Source organism: Camelina sativa, chromosome 4, assembly GCF_030686135.1.
Source record: "Camelina sativa cultivar CO46 ecotype springtype chromosome 4, ASM3068613v1".
NCBI lineage: Eukaryota > Viridiplantae > Streptophyta > Magnoliopsida > Brassicales > Brassicaceae > Camelina > Camelina sativa.
Window position 1 is genome coordinate 28,936,259 of NC_141883.1, and position 18,452 is coordinate 28,954,710.

The 18,452-nt window shown below is 36.6% G+C and overlaps 4 protein-coding genes and 1 pseudogene across 7 annotated transcripts; 3 read left to right on the forward strand and 2 right to left on the reverse strand.

Moving 5' to 3' along the window:
• Positions 1-326: 326 nt before the first annotated feature.
• On the forward strand, positions 327-1,531 carry LOC109132717 (succinate dehydrogenase assembly factor 1, mitochondrial pseudogene; annotated as a pseudogene). The gene is made up of 2 exons (XR_002037777.2): positions 327-455; positions 1,077-1,531. The product of XR_002037777.2 is annotated as a succinate dehydrogenase assembly factor 1, mitochondrial pseudogene (transcript).
• A 300-nt stretch (positions 1,532-1,831) lies between these two features.
• Positions 1,832-5,018, reverse strand: LOC104782429 (ribulose bisphosphate carboxylase/oxygenase activase, chloroplastic). Of its 2 annotated transcripts, none has more exons than XM_010507354.3 (7): positions 4,484-5,018; positions 3,559-3,875; positions 3,364-3,469; positions 3,190-3,275; positions 2,634-3,106; positions 2,264-2,545; positions 1,832-2,109 (listed from the first exon to the last, which is right to left on the reverse strand). In XM_010507354.3, the coding sequence occupies exons 1-7, from the start codon at positions 4,526-4,528 to the stop codon at positions 1,994-1,996; spliced, it is 1,425 nt and encodes a 474-aa protein (XP_010505656.1). In that variant the 5' UTR covers positions 4,529-5,018; the 3' UTR covers positions 1,832-1,993. The 2 variants fall into 2 exon arrangements, with proteins under 2 accessions (XP_010505656.1, XP_010505657.1); XM_010507355.3 differs by having other exon boundaries at positions 2,253-2,545; positions 4,484-4,990.
• Positions 5,019-6,614: 1,596 nt separating this feature from the next.
• Positions 6,615-10,102, forward strand: LOC104782433 (protein HESO1). Its single transcript, XM_087511738.1, has 9 exons — positions 6,615-6,979; positions 7,564-7,714; positions 7,959-8,123; positions 8,243-8,421; positions 8,522-8,617; positions 8,728-8,797; positions 8,881-9,011; positions 9,123-9,233; positions 9,339-10,102. The coding sequence occupies exons 2-9, from the start codon at positions 7,576-7,578 to the stop codon at positions 9,951-9,953; spliced, it is 1,506 nt and encodes a 501-aa protein (XP_087367864.1). The 5' UTR covers positions 6,615-6,979; positions 7,564-7,575; the 3' UTR covers positions 9,954-10,102.
• LOC104782432 (putative methyltransferase PMT11) lies at positions 10,103-13,819 on the reverse strand. Its single transcript, XM_010507357.3, has 9 exons — positions 12,870-13,819; positions 12,619-12,768; positions 12,254-12,524; positions 11,987-12,097; positions 11,588-11,747; positions 11,083-11,340; positions 10,862-10,984; positions 10,556-10,633; positions 10,103-10,449 (listed from the first exon to the last, which is right to left on the reverse strand). The coding sequence occupies exons 1-9, from the start codon at positions 13,602-13,604 to the stop codon at positions 10,242-10,244; spliced, it is 2,094 nt and encodes a 697-aa protein (XP_010505659.1). The 5' UTR covers positions 13,605-13,819; the 3' UTR covers positions 10,103-10,241.
• A 591-nt stretch (positions 13,820-14,410) lies between these two features.
• On the forward strand, positions 14,411-17,271 carry LOC104782434 (BTB/POZ and MATH domain-containing protein 3). Of its 2 annotated transcripts, XM_019244984.2 has the most exons (5): positions 14,417-15,029; positions 15,115-15,463; positions 15,563-15,839; positions 16,321-16,369; positions 16,768-17,271. In XM_019244984.2, exons 1-4 carry the CDS (start codon positions 14,629-14,631, stop codon positions 16,338-16,340), a joined length of 1,047 nt encoding a protein of 348 aa, XP_019100529.2. In that variant the 5' UTR covers positions 14,417-14,628; the 3' UTR covers positions 16,341-16,369; positions 16,768-17,271. The 2 variants fall into 2 exon arrangements, with proteins under 2 accessions (XP_019100528.2, XP_019100529.2); XM_019244983.2 differs by lacking the exon at positions 16,321-16,369 and having other exon boundaries at positions 14,411-15,029.
• Positions 17,272-18,452: the final 1,181 nt, after the last annotated feature.

Genomic DNA, 18,452 nt, shown 5'->3' on the forward strand with positions numbered 1-18,452 from the left:
GCTCTTTGGTAATTAATTAATTAAACGGGTTTTTTTTTAATTCTTCAAACTGTTTAACCCTGAATTATAATAACTAACCATAACCCCCACTAATTAATTTTGTAAAATGGTAGATTTTTGTTGTTGTAAAATTACAAATGAAAATGTTTTTTGATTATCTATTGTATTAAGGGTCATTGTTTTTGATTAAATTATATATTAAGGTGTCATTTTATTGTTTATATTCTCGTAATTAATATTATAGAAAACAGAAAATAAAATAAATAAATAGGAAGACTGCAAAAGCCCATTATAGTCAATAAATAAAAGCCCATTAGAGCCCAGTAAAAAATTGTAAATTCGCCTTCTCTATTCAATGGTTCCGCCGGGTCTGCTGAATAGTGTGAATGAGAGAATCCCAGAACCAGAAGAGTTTCTTCAATTTCTCCTTCTTTCGATTTTGGAGATATTTACAGGTACGTCCGCGCTTGCTCTTTCCTTCACAACATCATCTTCTCCTTCTTCGTCTTGCATCTGTATTCATATATCATCCACTCGAAGATCAGATACTCTCTCTAGTTGTAATCTGGAAAAAAAAAAATATAATAGTTTTAGGAAATGTGAAATTAGGTCGGTTCTGGGAATATTTATGTGATGAAAACATCATGGAAGATCTCGTTTAATTAATGTTGCTGACAATTCTAATTACATAGATTTACTTCTCTGAGTTTGAGTTAGTTAAAAAAAAAAAAAACTGATGGAATTGAAAAATCCTTATTGGTATGGTCACAATTGCTTAGTGTCTCTCTTAGTTTGATTGATAGATTACAAAGGCTTATGCTTTTTTCTTGGGTGAGATTAACATTGTCTGTTTTGCTTGAATAACCCATATCTAATTGAAGCTTACTGTTCTATTCCCTAAACTGCGTACTACATGTTTCTTGATTGTTTCATTCATCACTGTGCTTCTTTAGCTATACTTGTTTGTTCTCTGCTGCTTGGTAATGAGGTACTTTTCGATTAATGAACTTGTTTGGTGTTTGTTTGTTTGTTTGTTTGTTTGTTTTTTTTTTTTTTTTTTTTTTTTTTTGTTAAAGAGTGAAAATGGGAGCTTCGAAACTTTCCGGGATGCAAAAGCAAGTCTTGAGTCTCTACAGAGGATTTCTAAGAGCAGCTCGTTCTAAGCCAATAGAAGACAGGAAGAGAATAGAGATGATCGTGTCAACAGAGTTCCGTCACAACTCTAAAGAGGTCGACCGTAAGAATTTCCAGTACATCGAGTATTTGCTTCGGTTAGGTACTAAACAGCTCGATCAACTCAAAAGCCCCGACATAATTAGTCTCTCCTCTGTGAAGGTCGTTGCTTCTAAAACCTGATATTTTTGCTCTCAGCCTTAAGGCTCTAGTGATTTATAGATGACAACGAAAAGGAAATGGATTCGTTTTCGTCAAATCTTTAACATTGGTTATATATATGTATGAATATGATGATGATGCATGAACCGCCATGGATGTTTCAAGAGCCATTATAAAATAAAATGAATTGAGATCACTTGGTATATATATATCTATACACAAAAGTTATGTGCATCTACTACTGATACTCTCCTCAAGTTAAGAGTATGACAAGATTTGTATCGGATTATTTCTTTGTATGAATACAATACCAGTCGATAATGTAGTGGTTGATACTTGTTTTGTCAATGCTCTTGCTTTACTTGAATGTGTGATACAGTTTCTGCGTAAATAGTTAGGGCGTTACTTATAGGTTGTCTGACATCTGTGATCTCATTCGTTTTGTCTATTGGCTACTGGCTAGTGTGTATACTATGCATTGCAAGATGAAATGTAGTTTATGATAAAGGCAATTTTTAAATTATCAATGTGTTGCACATGATCATAAAAGAAGAAAAGAGGACAAGACCCAATCCACAATTACACAAAGGGGAAAAAAAAAAAGAGACCCAAAGGAGACAATAGGAGTAAAACAGCAATTTAGTAAGTAGGAGAATACTCAAAAGTTGTAGACACAGGTTCCATCGTCACTTCTAGCCGTTGGATCAAAGTTTTGAGCCGCAGGATCAGTACATCCTTCAGGAACAGGTAGGTTTACTTGCTGGGCTGCTTTGCCTGCAATTCAAGTAAGTTTAACTTCAGAAACCCTAATTCTTTTTTTTTCTTCTGTTTTTTCGTTTCCTCTTCTTTTATAGATTCATATCCAATTGATTCAATCAGTTGCCTAACCAAACCGAAAAAAAAAAAGGAGTTCAGACCTCGTCTTTACCGTAGAAAGTTCCGCGGTCGATGGCATCAGCGTTAGCATCTCCCAAGGCAGCCTGGCTGAGGTAGGTGTCGGCAAGTTGGACTCTCTTGACATTATCTTGTTCCATCACAAGCATGTTTCCATACTCCATAAGCTTCTCAAGAGTCATCTCGGGTTGCTCGAACTTGGGAGGTCCTTCCCTTGAGTTCACCAGCCTCTTTCCGATCTTCTCCACTCCTAGTCCCTCAACAAACTTCCTCACTTCATCATCGTACACTCTCGCCCTCAAAGCACCGAAGAAATCTGTCCATACGATTAAAAAAACATGAATTAGGATCTGCACAAGTCTCCTATATAGACAAATTATGGGTTAGGCCAGAATCTTTCTTACCGATGGATTGACCAGGGAACTTATCAACAAGGGTAACTATGTCTTGGTCCTCGATCTTGTCGGTCCTGAAGATACCCTTGCAGACACCAATACGGTCTTCACGGGTAGGTGCCCAGTAGAACTTCTCCATACGTCCGTCACGGATGAGAGGAGCGTAAAGGGTGGAGAAATCGTTACCGGTGACAATGATTGGGACACGTGCGTTCTCTTCCTTGTTGTACATTCCTGGGAGCTGGACGTTGGTTGGGGCATCAGCAATGTTCATGAGTGTTGCGTTGACCATCTGGTTGTTGACTGTGTACTGAGTAGTACCACCCATACGACCCGCACCAGCGTCAAGATCGTTGATGAACAGACAACACATCTTTCCCTTCTTGATCATGTCAGCTGCCTCACGGTACCTCTGACGGATAAGCTTGGCTGGTTCTCCTGCGTTTCCACTCTCAAGCTCTCCAGCACTCATCATGATTGGGCTGCAAAAAGGTTTCAAAACATTGTTAGATTTTTTTGAGGAGAGCAAAACTGGTCGAGATCGGAGTTTAGTAAGTGGACTCACTTGATACCCATCTTGGCCATGACAAGCTCACACTGGAAGGATTTACCTTGACCTTTGCCTCCCCAAATACCCAAAATAAGTGGAACCTATGAAAACAAAACAGAGCATGTCAAGATCAATAAAATTGTGTAATAACTCAAAATAACCAATGAAGGAACAGTCCTAAGTAAATACCTTAATGTTAGGCAAGGTCAAGAAGTTCTTGGTGATGTGAACAACAAGCTTGTCCATGAAAGCAGGAGCAATGTAAAACCCATCCATCATGTTGTCCAAGTTGTACCTATTCCAAGAAGTAAAGACAATTTCAAAACCAAGATTCTAAAAATCTCTATGGAACTAATGAGAGATCTAAGAGAGATGAAAACTCACTGCCTAAGGCCTTGGCTAATGTATTCATATGAGCTAAGGACAGCGTGGTGAGTTCCGGTTCCCATAGGAGCTTGGAAGACAGAGTCAACCAAACCCTTGCCTCTGGTGATGTCTTGTTGATCATCAGATATGTCGTAGGCAAGACCCTTCCATCTGTCTCCATCGGTTTGTTTGTCTTCTTTCACAGCCAACACCTTGAATGATCCGTTGCTCTTCTTGTTGCTCTGTGCGAACCTCGACACAGTTACAACTTTGTTTCCCAAGAAGGTCGAAGCTGGGGCTGATGTAGCTCCAGATCCTGACCCGTTTAAGCTCAACTGCAACACACAACACACACAAACAGGTCAAACACCAATCTTGAATTTTGGTTCATATGGTTCAAGAACCGGTTTAGAGACTATTCCAACATACACACTGACACACACAAACAGGTCAAACAAGAATCTTGAATTTTGGTTCATATGGTTCAAGAACCGGTTTAGAGACTATTCCTAAGGATAATAAAAGGTTTTCAATCTGAACCAAACCGAACCGGGAATAAGCTGAAGATTAAATCACACTTTATTTTGGTTCACACAGTTCAAGGTACAGATTATTCATGAAGACTCTACAGTTCTAACCTCTCTGAACCAAACTAAACAAAAATAAAGTAAAAACTCTTATAAAATCCTACAAGACTCTACAGTTTCAGTTCAATTATACTATACTTTCTACATCGGTTTGAACGATTCTACTAATCTGTATTCTGTAGTTCCCAAGTAGAGACTAAAAGAATCATCAAAGGATCGTTAGATAAAGTACCAGAATCTTCTGTTCTGTCAGAGAATCTCAAAGCTAAGTGATGCAAAAAGATCAAATTCTTGAGCTAAGTGTAATTAAGATCACGTTAACATTAAAACCAGTTGTGAAAAAGATTAAACTATACCGGAGCTCTGTTTATGGCACCAACGGTGGAAACTGCGGCGGCCATATCTCACGACTGCGACAAGTGTGCAACACACAAGAAGCTGAAGAGAGAGAGAGGAGACTTTGTTTGATTGGTTGAAGAAGAAGAAGAAGCAGTGAAGAAGAGGTGTTGGTGTGGGAAAGAAACTTAAAGAGAGATTTATAAAGCGAGTGATCAACAACAGCCAATTCGTTATCTCTTCGTCCTCCAAGTTTAACTCTCTGATCGCCACACGATGCGGATTGGCCAACTTGCCACGTGGCGCCACGAGGAAGATGATGAGGAGGATTAGGTTTTGATTGGTCCACGTGGAATATGTTTTCTGAGGTTGTCGTGAGATGGCTGATTTGTGCCACTGGATCTGTCTTAGCTTGGAGTGAAGATTATAACATTATTTATTACCACATATGCTTTTCAAAAATCATTGTTGTTGCTTTTCTTTTATTTTCTGAGGATTGAGGTAAGCCATTCATATGTGATCAGGATACTTCTACACTCTTCTTCATACGATAACATTCCAATTTTTGGATAATGACAATTACTTATTGATAAGTAATGTTCCAAATACGGTGTAAACTGATTGGCTGAGAGAAATTGTCTTAGCTAATAGACTAGATTTCTTATTTTATTATACATCATCCATTTTTATGTATTAGATAAAGTTATATGAAAAAACAATGTGGTTACCAAATTAACCATGGTTTTTAACAACTAATTAATAGTTTTGTCGACAAGATACTTAATTTCTCCCTTTAAGATGTGGAGTAAAAAAGTTCAATATATATATTTTCTCTCTTATGAGTGATGGAATTGCTTGCAATATGTGCAATTTGTGTCATAAAATTACTTTATGTGGTTGATTTAAGAGAGGATAAAAAGTTTGTATCGGATGTGGTTTTAAAGTATAATGCATTTGTTTGTAACATTTGTTTATATTCATTAATAGTTTTGATATGGACTCGTCCTAAGTTATTTAATTGCGAACTTAACTACATTAATTAGTCGATAAATCTTTTTAATTACAATTTTTGCCAAAGCTTAGAAATTACATGCGAACTTTCACATATACATATATAAAGATATACTTGTACTATTACGTCAATGACTTTGGTTATTACAAACAAATTCATAGTAAAATAATCATAAAATTGACTTTTATTGTGCAAAGAATTATAACTATCATAGGTTATGTATATGTTTTCTTTTTGGTCATAACTTATTGCCACCTCAAAGTTACTAGATCTAAAACCATCTCACATACTAAAAACAGTTTAAAAGCACTCGTGTACTGCAGTAAACATAGAAACAAGTAACCATACAAAAACACTGAGCTATAAAATGAAACACTTCACTTGTCCCTGATGAATATTCTTCATCCTCATTACTTAGTTTTTTTTTTAAAACAAAATGATATATAAATGTCTGTCTACATGCAAAAAGAGAAGAAGGGACAAATTGACAACATGTTGAGGAAACCAGACTATTGCTAACCAAATGTAGAAAACAAAATATTTTTAGTGTCCAAAAAAGCACGAGATATAAAGAGATATGCAACTTTTAAGTAAGTACCCACAAGGGTAATTAAGTGATGGTTATATTGTACATGAGTTTTTAAATGTATAAAGCTTAGAGATAAAAAGACCAACTGAGGTAAAACTGTAAAGACTTTACTTTTTAAAATCCAATCTTCTCAAATAAGCAATTTAGTACTTTAACAATTTCAAAAGCAATCCCTAATTTTCTTACGGCAATTTCATTTTAATTTATTTGGTCTTGTTAGTTTTTTTTTAAAAAAAAGCCTACAATTAGAGAGTTATTTTTTGTAATCAGCTATTAAAGTTTTTTTTTAAAGTCACATCTATAAAAGTGGTAACTAATCCATCTCTTAGATATAAAGAGGTTGCATCAAATCATAAATAAGCAATGCCAAAAATTCACTCGTTTGATAAACTTGAGGTTAAAGACATATTTACAAATATTATGACAATAGCATCAGATTCTTTATAATATTTATGTGATAAAAAGAACTATAACAGATTTTTTTTTGTTTTTTTTTTTGGGTTCTCTGGTTCAATCATTGGATAACAAGGGTCATCATTCTTCGACAAATGATCACTACGAGTGAAGAACGTAAGAACATTGTTTGTATAACAAAATATTTGATATAACTAACTCTCTTATCAAATTTTTTTCCCCAATTGGTAAATCCAACAATGTATTGTACTATTGTAGTATAGTATTATGGATTTTGGAATCATTGTAATAGTCCGCTAAAAAAAAGATGGTCACATCATTCAAAAAGGAATGACAAGTTTTCCCTTAAGTCGCATTGAATAAAATAAAAGTAAAACCTTCCACAATTGAAGAGACTTTTCATTGTCTTCTTTGCTGCGAGCGCATAATTTTTTTTCTTGAGAGCAGTCTCAAGTTGGGTGACTCGGTACGGATTGTTGATTTGATTTGGGAGAGAACGAGGTAAGAAAACCCTAGATCGGAATTTGATTCTGGGTTCTAGGGATCAAAAAAAGGTTTCTTCATCTCTTTCGAAATCATATTTTTTTTTTTCTCAAAGTCCAGTGTTAATGTTATACTGATTCTTTTTATAAGGTTTTGGGTAGAGTTTTCTTTCACAGTTCTGATGATGATGATGCAAAATTGTGGGCTTATTGGGGTTTAGAGAATGAAGAATCTTGCTTTTTTGGTTTTATTGACAAAAAAAAGTTGTTCCTTTGGAGTAGTTAGTGAGCAAGAGATATCACGAAAAATCGAACCTTGATAACGTTTTTGTTTTATGTCAAGAATTTACTTTGATTGGAGATTTTGAAAGTTTTCGTTTTAGTAAATGAGGAATTTTGCTTTTTTTTGGGTTATATAGTGACAAAGGTTGTTACTTTAGAGTAGTCGGTGAGCCTTCACGTTTGTTTTAGTGAGATTTTGGTTAAAAACCAGTGGTTTAATCATAAGTATTTTACTTTGACTGGAGCGTGTAAAGCTTCTGTGTTTTGTTTCCTATTGTTTCTTTGAGATCTTTTGGCAATGTGTGTTTGTTATTGTTGTAGAAGAGTCAGACGATGAGTAGAAACACTTTCTTTGATCCTACCCTTCAAGAAATTCTTCAAGTGATTAAACCTACACGAGCAGATTGGGATACAAGGATCGGAGTCATTGATCAGTTGCGTAGCGTCGTACAATCTGTAGAATGTTTAAGAGGTGATGACTCTTGATGCACTCTTGTGCTTCTCTCAATATTTTTACTATTGTCTCTTAATCCACCATGGATGTGATTATGATTTTGAAATAAAATATATTCTCTACTGAATTTTTAGTTGCATAACAGTAAAAGTGGTTCAAATGTTACTCATTCCCACTATTCTCATTCTGTAAACCAATGATTTCATCTCATACTTAAAAAGAAAGTTGCTTATAGCCAATTATCTGGTTTTGGTTTTGTTAGGTGCTACTGTTCAACCATTTGGATCCTTTGTGTCAAATCTTTTCACACGATGGGGAGACTTAGACATCTCTGTTGACTTGTTCAGCGGTTCTTCCATCTTGTTCACTGGAAAGAAGCAGAAACAAACTTTACTTGGACATTTGCTTCGAGCCTTGAGAGCGAATGGTAATTCGTTTATCTTTGTTTCACTTGTTTTTGCCTTATGTTTAAGTTTTCTACTAGTTGAAGTATTCTTTTCATCTGGCGATTTGTCTCACCTCCATTATCATACAAAAAAACAACAGGTCTATGGTACAAACTGCAATTTGTTATTCATGCGCGAGTACCCATTCTGAAAATCGTGAGCGGGCACCAGAGAATTTCTTGTGACATTTCTATTGATAATCTGGAAGGGCTTTTGAAGAGCAGGTTCTTGTTCTGGATCAGTGAAATAGATGGGAGATTCCGCGACCTGGTTTTGCTAGTAGGTTAACATACAAATAAAAACAAGATTGGTGTGTATCTCTTAAGGTTTCATTGATTCTTTGACATATACATATCTCGTTTCTTGTACCATTTAATAGGTGAAGGAATGGGCCAAAGCTCATAATATTAACGATTCGAAGAGCGGGACTTTCAACTCTTACTCTCTCAGTTTGTTAGTCATCTTCCATCTTCAGGTAAGATAGCTATTCTCTATTCATAGATTCCGCTGCCTTCAGCCTTCTGCAGTTACTGCATCATTATAAAAACATAGTGTTTTTGAGATGTTTTGTGTTGTTTGGTACAGACTTGTGTGCCTGCAATCTTGCCTCCTCTAAGAGATATATATCCGAAGAGTGCGGTTGATGATCTGAAAGGTACCATCTATGAAAAAGCTTTTCAAGCCAAACCACATAACTGTTATGAGCTTTTGGGATTTTAGCGGCATGGTCTCTTGTAGGTGTACGAAAAACTGCAGAGGAAAGTATAGCGCAAGTTACTGCTGCTAATATAGCGAGATTTAAATCAGGCACAGCAAAATCAGTCAACCGAAGCTCACTGTCGGAGCTTTTGGTCTCGTTTTTTGCAAAGGTGAATTGATCTCTCATACATAATACATTCTAGCTTTAAACTTTTTGTTTCGCTTAATATGTAACATCCATTAAAGTACTCTTGATTCTGCTGTGTCAATGTGTCTATCAGTTTTCAGACATAAACTTGAAGGCACAAGAGCTCGGTGTTTGCCCGTTTACTGGAAGATGGGAAAACATAAGCACCAACACTACATGGCTGCCAAAGACGTACTCACTCTTTGTAAGTCTCCATCTCTGTCTTTCTCTTATCCTCTTGTTGAGTTATATACATCGCTATGGCACCATGTGAGTCTCCCGGTTAAAGTGTGAATGGTGTGTGTTTCAGGTTGAAGATCCTTTCGAGCAGCCGCAGAATGCTGCAAGGAGTGTGAGTCGTAAAAATTTGGACAGAATAGCTCAAGTATTTCAGATCACATCGCGCCGTCTTGCCTCAGATTGCAATAGAAATTCCATCATTGCCGTTCTGACAGGGCAACACATTCAACAATTTTTGTACAGAACAATAAGCCTCCATAGTCAACATCATGCTGCAAATGGTACGCACAATGTGCGTAATCTGCATGGTCAGTCTAGGCCTTGGAACCAGCAGATGCAGCAAAATTGGTCACAGAGCTACAACATCCCAAATCCACCATATTGGCCACAACAACAACAGTCCCGACCACAACAGAACTGGCCTCAGAACAACCCCAGGAATCTTCAGAGGCAACCATCTGTCCAGGGCCAAACTTGGCCTGTAATCACACAAAGTCAAACACAGCAGAAGAGTCAAAATAAGAATGGGAACCGACCGTTCAAAAATACATCTGCAGGTTCAAGTCAAAATCAGGGCCACATTAGTAAGCCATCAGGTCATATGAATGGTGTGAACTCTGCAAGACCTGCAACAATAATTCCAAGCCAACGCGGACAGATGTGGAGACCGAGATATGAACATTAGAATGAGTTGTGCAGACATGGTCCAGAGAGATACTCCTTCACATATTTTTGGATGATTTTGTATTCTGGCCTTGGGGCCTTTTTTCTATGAATCATTGAATCCTATTGTTACAATTAACGGATTTGCAATTGCAGAATGTTAATACTAAATGTCGAGGACTAGGTAAACCTTTACTCAGTAAAAACACCACAATCAAATTTACAGTTACATAATGAGCAAAAAGAAGAAAACAATAAGAGACTACCAAACAATATATTGTGTTCACTAAGTGCAGTAATTTGTCTGGTATTAAGCTCGTAGGAGACGCTTCTCGCATGTTAGAATCCTGTAACTTGCGTGAGGACCCTCAGATGTGTCACGAAGAGAAGAATGCCAACCCATAGCCTTTGTGATTTCTTGAATTTCATCCATAACATCAATTGAATCCCTAATATATGCTCTTCCACCTGGTCTTAGTATCCGGTCCATCTCTAACAATATGGTTGACATATCGCATCTGATACATTGTTAACCATTATTGAAACAAAGACAAATGGTTAAGCTCAATTATAGGCACCGAAAGACCACATACTCAGTTATAAATCATTTTGAAATTGAGTTACCTTTTTCTCTCGATTGAGAAGAGTCCTGAAGCATGTAAGAAGTCATATGTCCTTGGGTATGTATCAAATGGTTCACACCTGTGGTGAATGCAAGACTTATTAAAACATCCAAAGCCAGAATCTAAATCTTAGTTTATCTTAAGACAAATAAACAGATGAAAATCTTTGCTTAAATCAAACATGAGCAGGAAACGAACACGTATAGTCACAGAACACTCTTATCGAGTCACTAGATTCCAAGGTATCAACAATAGGTTTCATTATTCTATGTTTTTATATGATAGACTGTAAGGAGAAAAGCTGTACCAATCGTGCATCACTCCTAATAATCCACGATCATAAATGACAGGCAATGTGTTCGGCCCACTGACAGGAACCACACTTAGAACCCAGCAATCGAGTTTATGATCATTTAGTGCAGCTGCAAATCTGTTAAAGCCAGAGAAATTAAGTAACGAGAGTTAAGCTAAGATACTGAGACATTATACCATCAGAGAGAGTAATAACAGAAAAATATTATTTCATACCCGCCAAAGCCTGCTCTCATGTCCAAAACGTTTCTTAGTTTCATCTTTTTCCATTTTAAGGCGCGGACAAATCCCCCAACAATTTCATTCCAGAACTTTGACTCTGCCTTGAATAGTTCTTTCCTAGCAATGTAGGAATCGAATTTTATCGTCTGCAGCCTATCAGGTGGAGTATGTAGACGGGCAGGCCATAAGGGGACATTTCCTCCATATCCATTCTCAGGTATGCGACTGATGCAAGGTTTCAGATTTGTGTACCTAAAACAAAAAGAAAACAAAATGAGACAAAAAGTGTGATTTTTTGCACACATTGTCACAGACCAAGTTAATAGACAGACTAAATGTAATCAAACAAATTAACTTGAAAAAACTTAAAGTAATAGCAACTCTGGTAGCATAAAGAACATATGGCTTTTATTCTTTTGTTTTAATGCTTCCACATGCAGGTAGCAAGATATGTCCTTGCATCACAAAGAAAGAAAGACAAAAAGTTTAGCAGCTGTACCAAACATCGTCGGGGTCATCAGATTCATCACAAAGAGGAGGTTTGGTTCCAGCCTCACGACTTAAATAACAATTGTTGTTCAAAGGCTTCTGCCAGATTGCAACGTAACCTTCCTTCTTTACCAGTTTCCAGCAAAGGCTAGTAGTAAGATTCAACATCTCTGGAAAATAAAATGTGAGATTAAAAGAGTAGACATAGTGGCAGAATCAATGTAGCAAAGAAAAACAAAAACAATTCCCTATACCCACAGAGACAATATGTCATTCTAACTTCCCATATTCTTCATTTTGCTAATAAAGCTACGTACCATGATCACTAACTCCAAAAAAATTATAAAGAACAAAGAATCTTGTTCACCCCGAACAGGCCTAGTCAAAAAGCAGAGTAAAAGGATGCTACCTGTCCATTGTTCTTCCAGAGCGGGTTCATGCTTATAAACAGGTTGTGCAGCCCAAGCAAAATATCCTCCAGCACGCAGCATTCTATTTATCTCAAGGAGCAAAATTCCATCTTTATCACAAAAAATAAAACAGCAGAATAAGAATTTCCCCTACATGTAAAAGAAGCTAAGGCGTAATTCACACAGGGAGTTAAAACTACAGTAGGTGCAAATTTAATCTTTTCTTGATGTATTACATGAAGACTCAAGCACACAGAGAACCTTACCATCACGAGTCCAGTTAATTCTACATCGGGAACAATGAATAAGATCAAAAGCTTGGCTTGGATATAACAAACGCCTTGTAGCAAATGCTGCCGCCATAGCAGGCACACCACGCTCAAGAGCAAATTGAATTTGGTTCTCGTGGACATCTTTTGGTGCAACAGACATTGTCAAGACATCCCGTGTCAATAGATAAGCGCCAAAACTCGCCACACCACAACCAACATCCATAGCAACCCTAATATGCTTGCCAAACGTAATATCAGAAACCATCTGCAAAGACAAAGTTCAGACCTCAACATCAGATGAAAAGATAAATAGATAAGTGACACTAAAGCAAGAGCTACTACTAGGAAAAATGAGCAACCTTAGACATCTGGTCCAAGTACTGGTCAGCCCCATGAATAAACTGTGTACCACCTCCAGGGAACTTGAACTTGTTCTTGTCACGTGAAATCCAGTTTTGACCACCTTTGTCTTCAACAAGCCGAGTATGAGGAACATTGCTAAACCATACCTATCCATAAGTAAAAATTCCAAACACTACTTAAGCTAGTTCCAAGACATGTTATCACAAAGCTTTAGTAGAGCCATAAATTGCAAAACAAAAGGAGTTACCTCGTCACGGCTTTTAGGCCATGGAACCGGCTGACGGTAACCTTTAGGAGGCGGAACCAAGCAATTCAAGCCTTTACCTTTGGCAGGGCAGTGACGCTCGAATCTCTCACCTCGCTCAGTCGATTTAAGCTTCTTGATCGCATCAGTATTATCCAAACAAGGTATATACTCTCTCATGCTCTCACGACACATCCCAAATTTCTTAACTCTAACTCTATCCTTAGAATCGCCGTCTCTTTTCGTTTCAACGATCTCAGTCTGATTCCCCCAATCTTCAACAGCATCGGTCTCAACCTCTCCCACTTCAAAGTCGTCAGACATCACACCGTTCGCATCTACTATCCCGAAGCTCTTAACCGGACCAGGCGGAGGAGGAGGAGAAGGAGGCGGTGGAGAAGGCGGAGGTGGAGGATTAGCTTCAATCGTAACCTTCTCCGTCTCAGCCACCACCGACGACGGAGGCGGTTGTGTTGTAGCGGGGATTTGATTATCGGTATGGTTAGAAGGAATAATCTCTGATAAATTGAAGACCCTGTTACTGTTGGGAGAGACGGAGACCTCCGGGATCGAGCTGCCGGCGGAGGTGGAAGAGGAGAAGAAGACGAGCTGTTGGTATCCATCGTCGGACCAGTGCTTGCCTAAGTAGAAGAAAGCGACGGTGACGAGAACTAAGGCGGAGATCTTGACGAGAGTAGGGGATTTGAAGAGATCGCCATTGGTGAGAAGAGGCTTCATTATAGCTTGCGCGTTAAGGATCAGCGATCTCTTCTGGATCTACACACAGTGTGTTATTGTGTGTGTGTGCGTGCGTGAGAGAGAGACTAAGCTTAGTAATTTAATTTGACAGTTGTGTTGGCTTTTGGATTTTTAAGGCGTTCGGTAAAGTTTCACATTACAAAAAAGAATTTGCAAAATTTTCAGACTCAGTTACTACAAAGTTCACAATTTGCAGATCTCTTAATTAATTGGGCAGTTTTGTTTCTTGGTTAAGTTAATTGTAAGGGTTTTTTTTTTTTTTGTGTGTGTGTTAAAGAGTCATTACTTTTATTTTTATATATAGAAAAGAGTCTCTAAAATTTTTTAAAAATCTTTGAAAACATCATTGGTTTTTTAACTTGATTTTTTTTTCTTACAGAAAACTGGCATAAAAACTTTTTTTTTTTTTACCAATATTCGTAAAAAATGGATACATTATTACATTTTATATGAAAATAATGATTAACATTTTTCTAATTCATTAAATTTTGATTTTAGTAATAGAAATTATACAATAGCATGTCTTGGGAAAAGAGTTAGAATCTGATTTTTAAAAATGATAAAATATATTTAAGTACATGATAATTTTGTTTAACTGTTTGTAGCAAAAAAAGATAAAAAAAAAGACAAATTATATTCAGATTAGAGAATATTTATGGCTATTATACCCACATTAAAATGTTTGTCTTAACTCTTAATCACAATTTTCTTCTAAAAATTACCAAGAAAAAAAAACAAAGGTGAAAAATGAAATTAAAAACATTAAAGACGGGGCACACACTCTCATCTCCATCGCTAACAAAGTACAACAACAGTTCTTTTTAAATTCATTCATTCCCCTCAGAAGAAGAGAAGTCCTTATTTAAAAAAAAAATAAAAATAAAGACAAAAAAAAACAAAACAAACAGTTTCCCCCAAATCCGATTTCGATTTTTTTTCTTTTATGTTCACAGTTCTCAAACCGGAAAATTCCTCGTAAGCGGCGACGACGACGGGGCGAATCATGAGCACCGTCGGTGGTAGTGGTGGTGTAGAGCAGCAATTGATACCTGATTCCGTATCCACCTCGTTCATCGAGACGGTGAATGGTTCGCACCAGTTTACGATTAAAGGTTACTCTCTCGCCAAAGGCATGAGCCCCGGTAAATTTATTCAGAGCGATGTCTTCTCCGTCGGTGGTTACGATTGGGCGATTTACTTTTATCCCGACGGCAAGAACCCTGAGGATCAGTCCTTGTACATCTCTTTGTTCATCGCTTTAGCTAGTGATTCTAATGATATTAGGGCTTTGTTTGAGCTGACTCTCATGGATCAGAGTGGTAAAGGAAAACATAAAGTTCATAGTCACTTTGATCGTGCTCTTGAAGGTGGACCTTATACCCTCAAGTATAAAGGAAGCATGTGGTAATTTAGTTAGGATTTGCCTTAGTTAAAACTAGTTAGATTTGAAAATGCTTAGAGTTTTAAGTTGTGTTTTGAAAATTTTCAGGGGTTACAAGCGCTTTTTCAGAAGATCAGCTTTAGAAACTTCTGATTACATAAAGGATGATTGTCTTGTCGTTCATTGTACTGTTGGTGTTGTTAGAGCCAGACTTGAAGGTCCAAAACAGTATGGCATTGTGTTACCTTTGTCGAATATGGGACAGGGGTTGAAAGACTTGTTAGATTCTGAAGTTGGTTGTGACATAGCTTTCCAAGTTGGGGATGAGACTTACAAAGCTCATAAACTGTTTCTCGCGGCACGCTCGCCAGTTTTTAGAGCTCAGTTTTTTGGACCAATTAGGAATAACAATGTGGATAGGATAGTGATTGACGACATTGAACCTTCTATCTTCAAGGTGATTTTTTTGTTGAGTATTACATTGTTAATAGTTGGAGTTGGTTGTTACATGCAACTTACATATTCTACTGACTTGGAATCTTTGAAATTTTTATAGGCTATGCTTAGCTTCATCTACACCGATGTACTTCCTGATGTGCATGAAATTACTGGGTCAGCTTCTGCTAGTTCGTTCACAAACATGATACAACATCTCTTGGCAGCTGCTGATCTCTATGACCTTGCAAGGTTAAAGATATTATGTGAAGTTCTGCTTTGCGAAAAACTTGATGTTGATAATGTGGCAACTACACTTGCGCTTGCTGAACAGCACCAATTCTTCCAGCTCAAAACCTTCTGCTTAAAATTTGTTGCGTCTCCAGCCAACTTGGGAGGTACGTATTGCATTTGTTTTCAGGTTTTTTCAGTCTCCACTTTTATATGCCTATATAGACTCTCTCTGCGTATTTTTCATGTTTATACATGTTATCTTGCATTGAATTGGGTTTACTATTAATGTGGTAAACTTTGTATAAAGATGATGTGCTGCCATGGAGATTTTTCCCATCAACTTACAACTTGAGCTATACCTTGACATTCGAAAACAAATTTATTTAACTATATATATATATATATATATATATATATAATCATCCAATAAATGTTTTAAGATTCCAGCCTTTTTTTGTATGATCCGGCTTATATAATGCATTTGGTGCTTTTTGCTTGTCAGCAATAATGATCCATTAAAATATTGGGTGTAGAATTGATGGGAGTTTTGTGAGCTAATTCGTCTTTTGTGTGTGTGTTACCCTATAGCTTATCTTGCTAGTATACTTATTTAACTTTCTTGTTCTTATGTCGATTTGTATATAGGAGACTCGATGCATGATTAGACGGCTTGAGGTTTATCATCCTCAACTAGGTGCGATAATAGTTATTTTGGTTCTTTTTATTGTACAATCTAGTTTAAAGACAATGCCTAGCCAATGGGTAAAATATGTTTTGTATTCTGGAAGATAGAGATTATATACCCACATAGATGTCCTGGTCTTAATGTTGAATTTCACGTAAATGCTGGTATTAACATGTATAGGCAGTACAATCTTTTGCAGAACTTAAAACTAAATATTTCTTTCTTTCTCTAAAATTGAAACTGGTAAATGTTAGCTCACAAAACTTCCATTAATAGTACACCCAACATCTCTTCATCAATAATATGTTCTTTTTCAACATGTTGGACTTTTTTGCTTGTGTGTAACAGAGTGCTATAAGTTGGATGAATCCAGGAAAACTAAAAGTAAGTGATGTCGTTTTGTGCAGCTGTAATGAAGTCTGAAGGGTTCAAGCACTTGAAACAGAGCTGTCCCACATTGTTATCTGAGTTGCTGAACGCTGTTGCAGCAACAGATAAGAGCTCGACGAGTGGACAATCGAACAAGAAAAGAAGTGCGAGCAGTGTATTAGGGTGTGACACTACAAATATGAGGCAAGTGAGAAGGAGGACATAGGATCCAATCCAAATGCTAGTAGTAAGCTTTCCTCGCACCCTGATATTGACCATTTCAAATGAACTCTGGTGCTACTTTACTGATCTGGAAGCAAAGCATAAACCAAGTTTGTTTTGCTAAACCTTTTTATTGTAATGAATAATTGTTCGTAGTAGTATGTCAACAGTAGTGTAAAGCTTTAGGCAATAGACATCTGATTACGTTTCAGTAAGTACCTTGTCTTTTGTCTTTGAATCCTCTTCAGTTTTAGTGCTATTTGCGTGTTTGTAGAAAAAGCTTATTATATATATAATTGAATCGTAAAACCGTTTTCCCATAATGAAGTCGTAATTTTGTAGAGACATGAAATTTGACTAGACCAAACTGTGTGTCAAACATTTATATCTATGGACAAAAGAAAGTTCAATCTCCCACCAAAGAACTGTAAGAATCGACTCAAATCAAATCCCTAAAGATATTCTAAATTGCTACGATTCTCTCTTAAGAAAATTTTGTGAAACAATTAGAGACCCAAAGATGTGTTGTGAAGTTGCGAGGATTTGTTTTCTTTTATAAAGGCTCTGAACCTACAACTAGCTGAATCACTTAGAAACCAGCTCGATCCTTTATTGGTTTTGGTTGTCACCTTATGTGTCGTCTCAGATCAAAAAGAAACATGTCATCTGCTCATTTAATTCTTTCATCGATGTTTAAAAACTAAAGAGTGGATAGGTAGATAAACAACAACCAAACGAACCGAAACACTTAAACCAAATTCAATTACAATATTTGATAAACCAAAACCGATACTAATTTTCACGTAACCGAGGAAAACCATATCGCAAATTCTGATTTTTTTTTTTGTTTTTTTTTTGAAGTGGTACACAATCTATATGCATGAATAGAGAAAATTGAATTTAAGTCGCTATACATATTGAAATTATGTTTGACTATAATGTATGTTACATTAGTAATCATTTAGAAATAATGTGATGATTATGGTACAAGCACGGCTTAAAGATGAAGAAGAAGAATCTATGGGCAAAAACGTCGGTGACGGTGAGTCAAACAAAGCTGAAATCAAGGGGCTGCCTAAATTGCGACTACGACGATGATGTTGCTTCGGTATCTTTCCATAATTTCTCTTTTCGTGACCCTTTTCACTTCTTTACTTCAAATTAACCAAAAATTTTATATTGTATAAATGAAAGTATTGTTACTATGTGTGCAATTGTGCATATGGGGTCTCCGCGGGTCTCTGCGTTAGCGGCGCGTTTGATGGTGGCGTGTATATGTCGAAATAGAATATGCTTTCAAACGTTACATCTGCGGTCCTTTATTCCTTTTTTTGTCTTTTTTTTTCCCTTTCCTAAATTAATACATTAAATGGTTTTTAATTCAATATCTTCTATATAATAAAATGGAAGTACACAATTTTTTAGACTATATAATATGAGTTATAAGATTAATTATTTGATAGGTTATAAGTTATATGGGTTGTAACCATTAATTAAATCT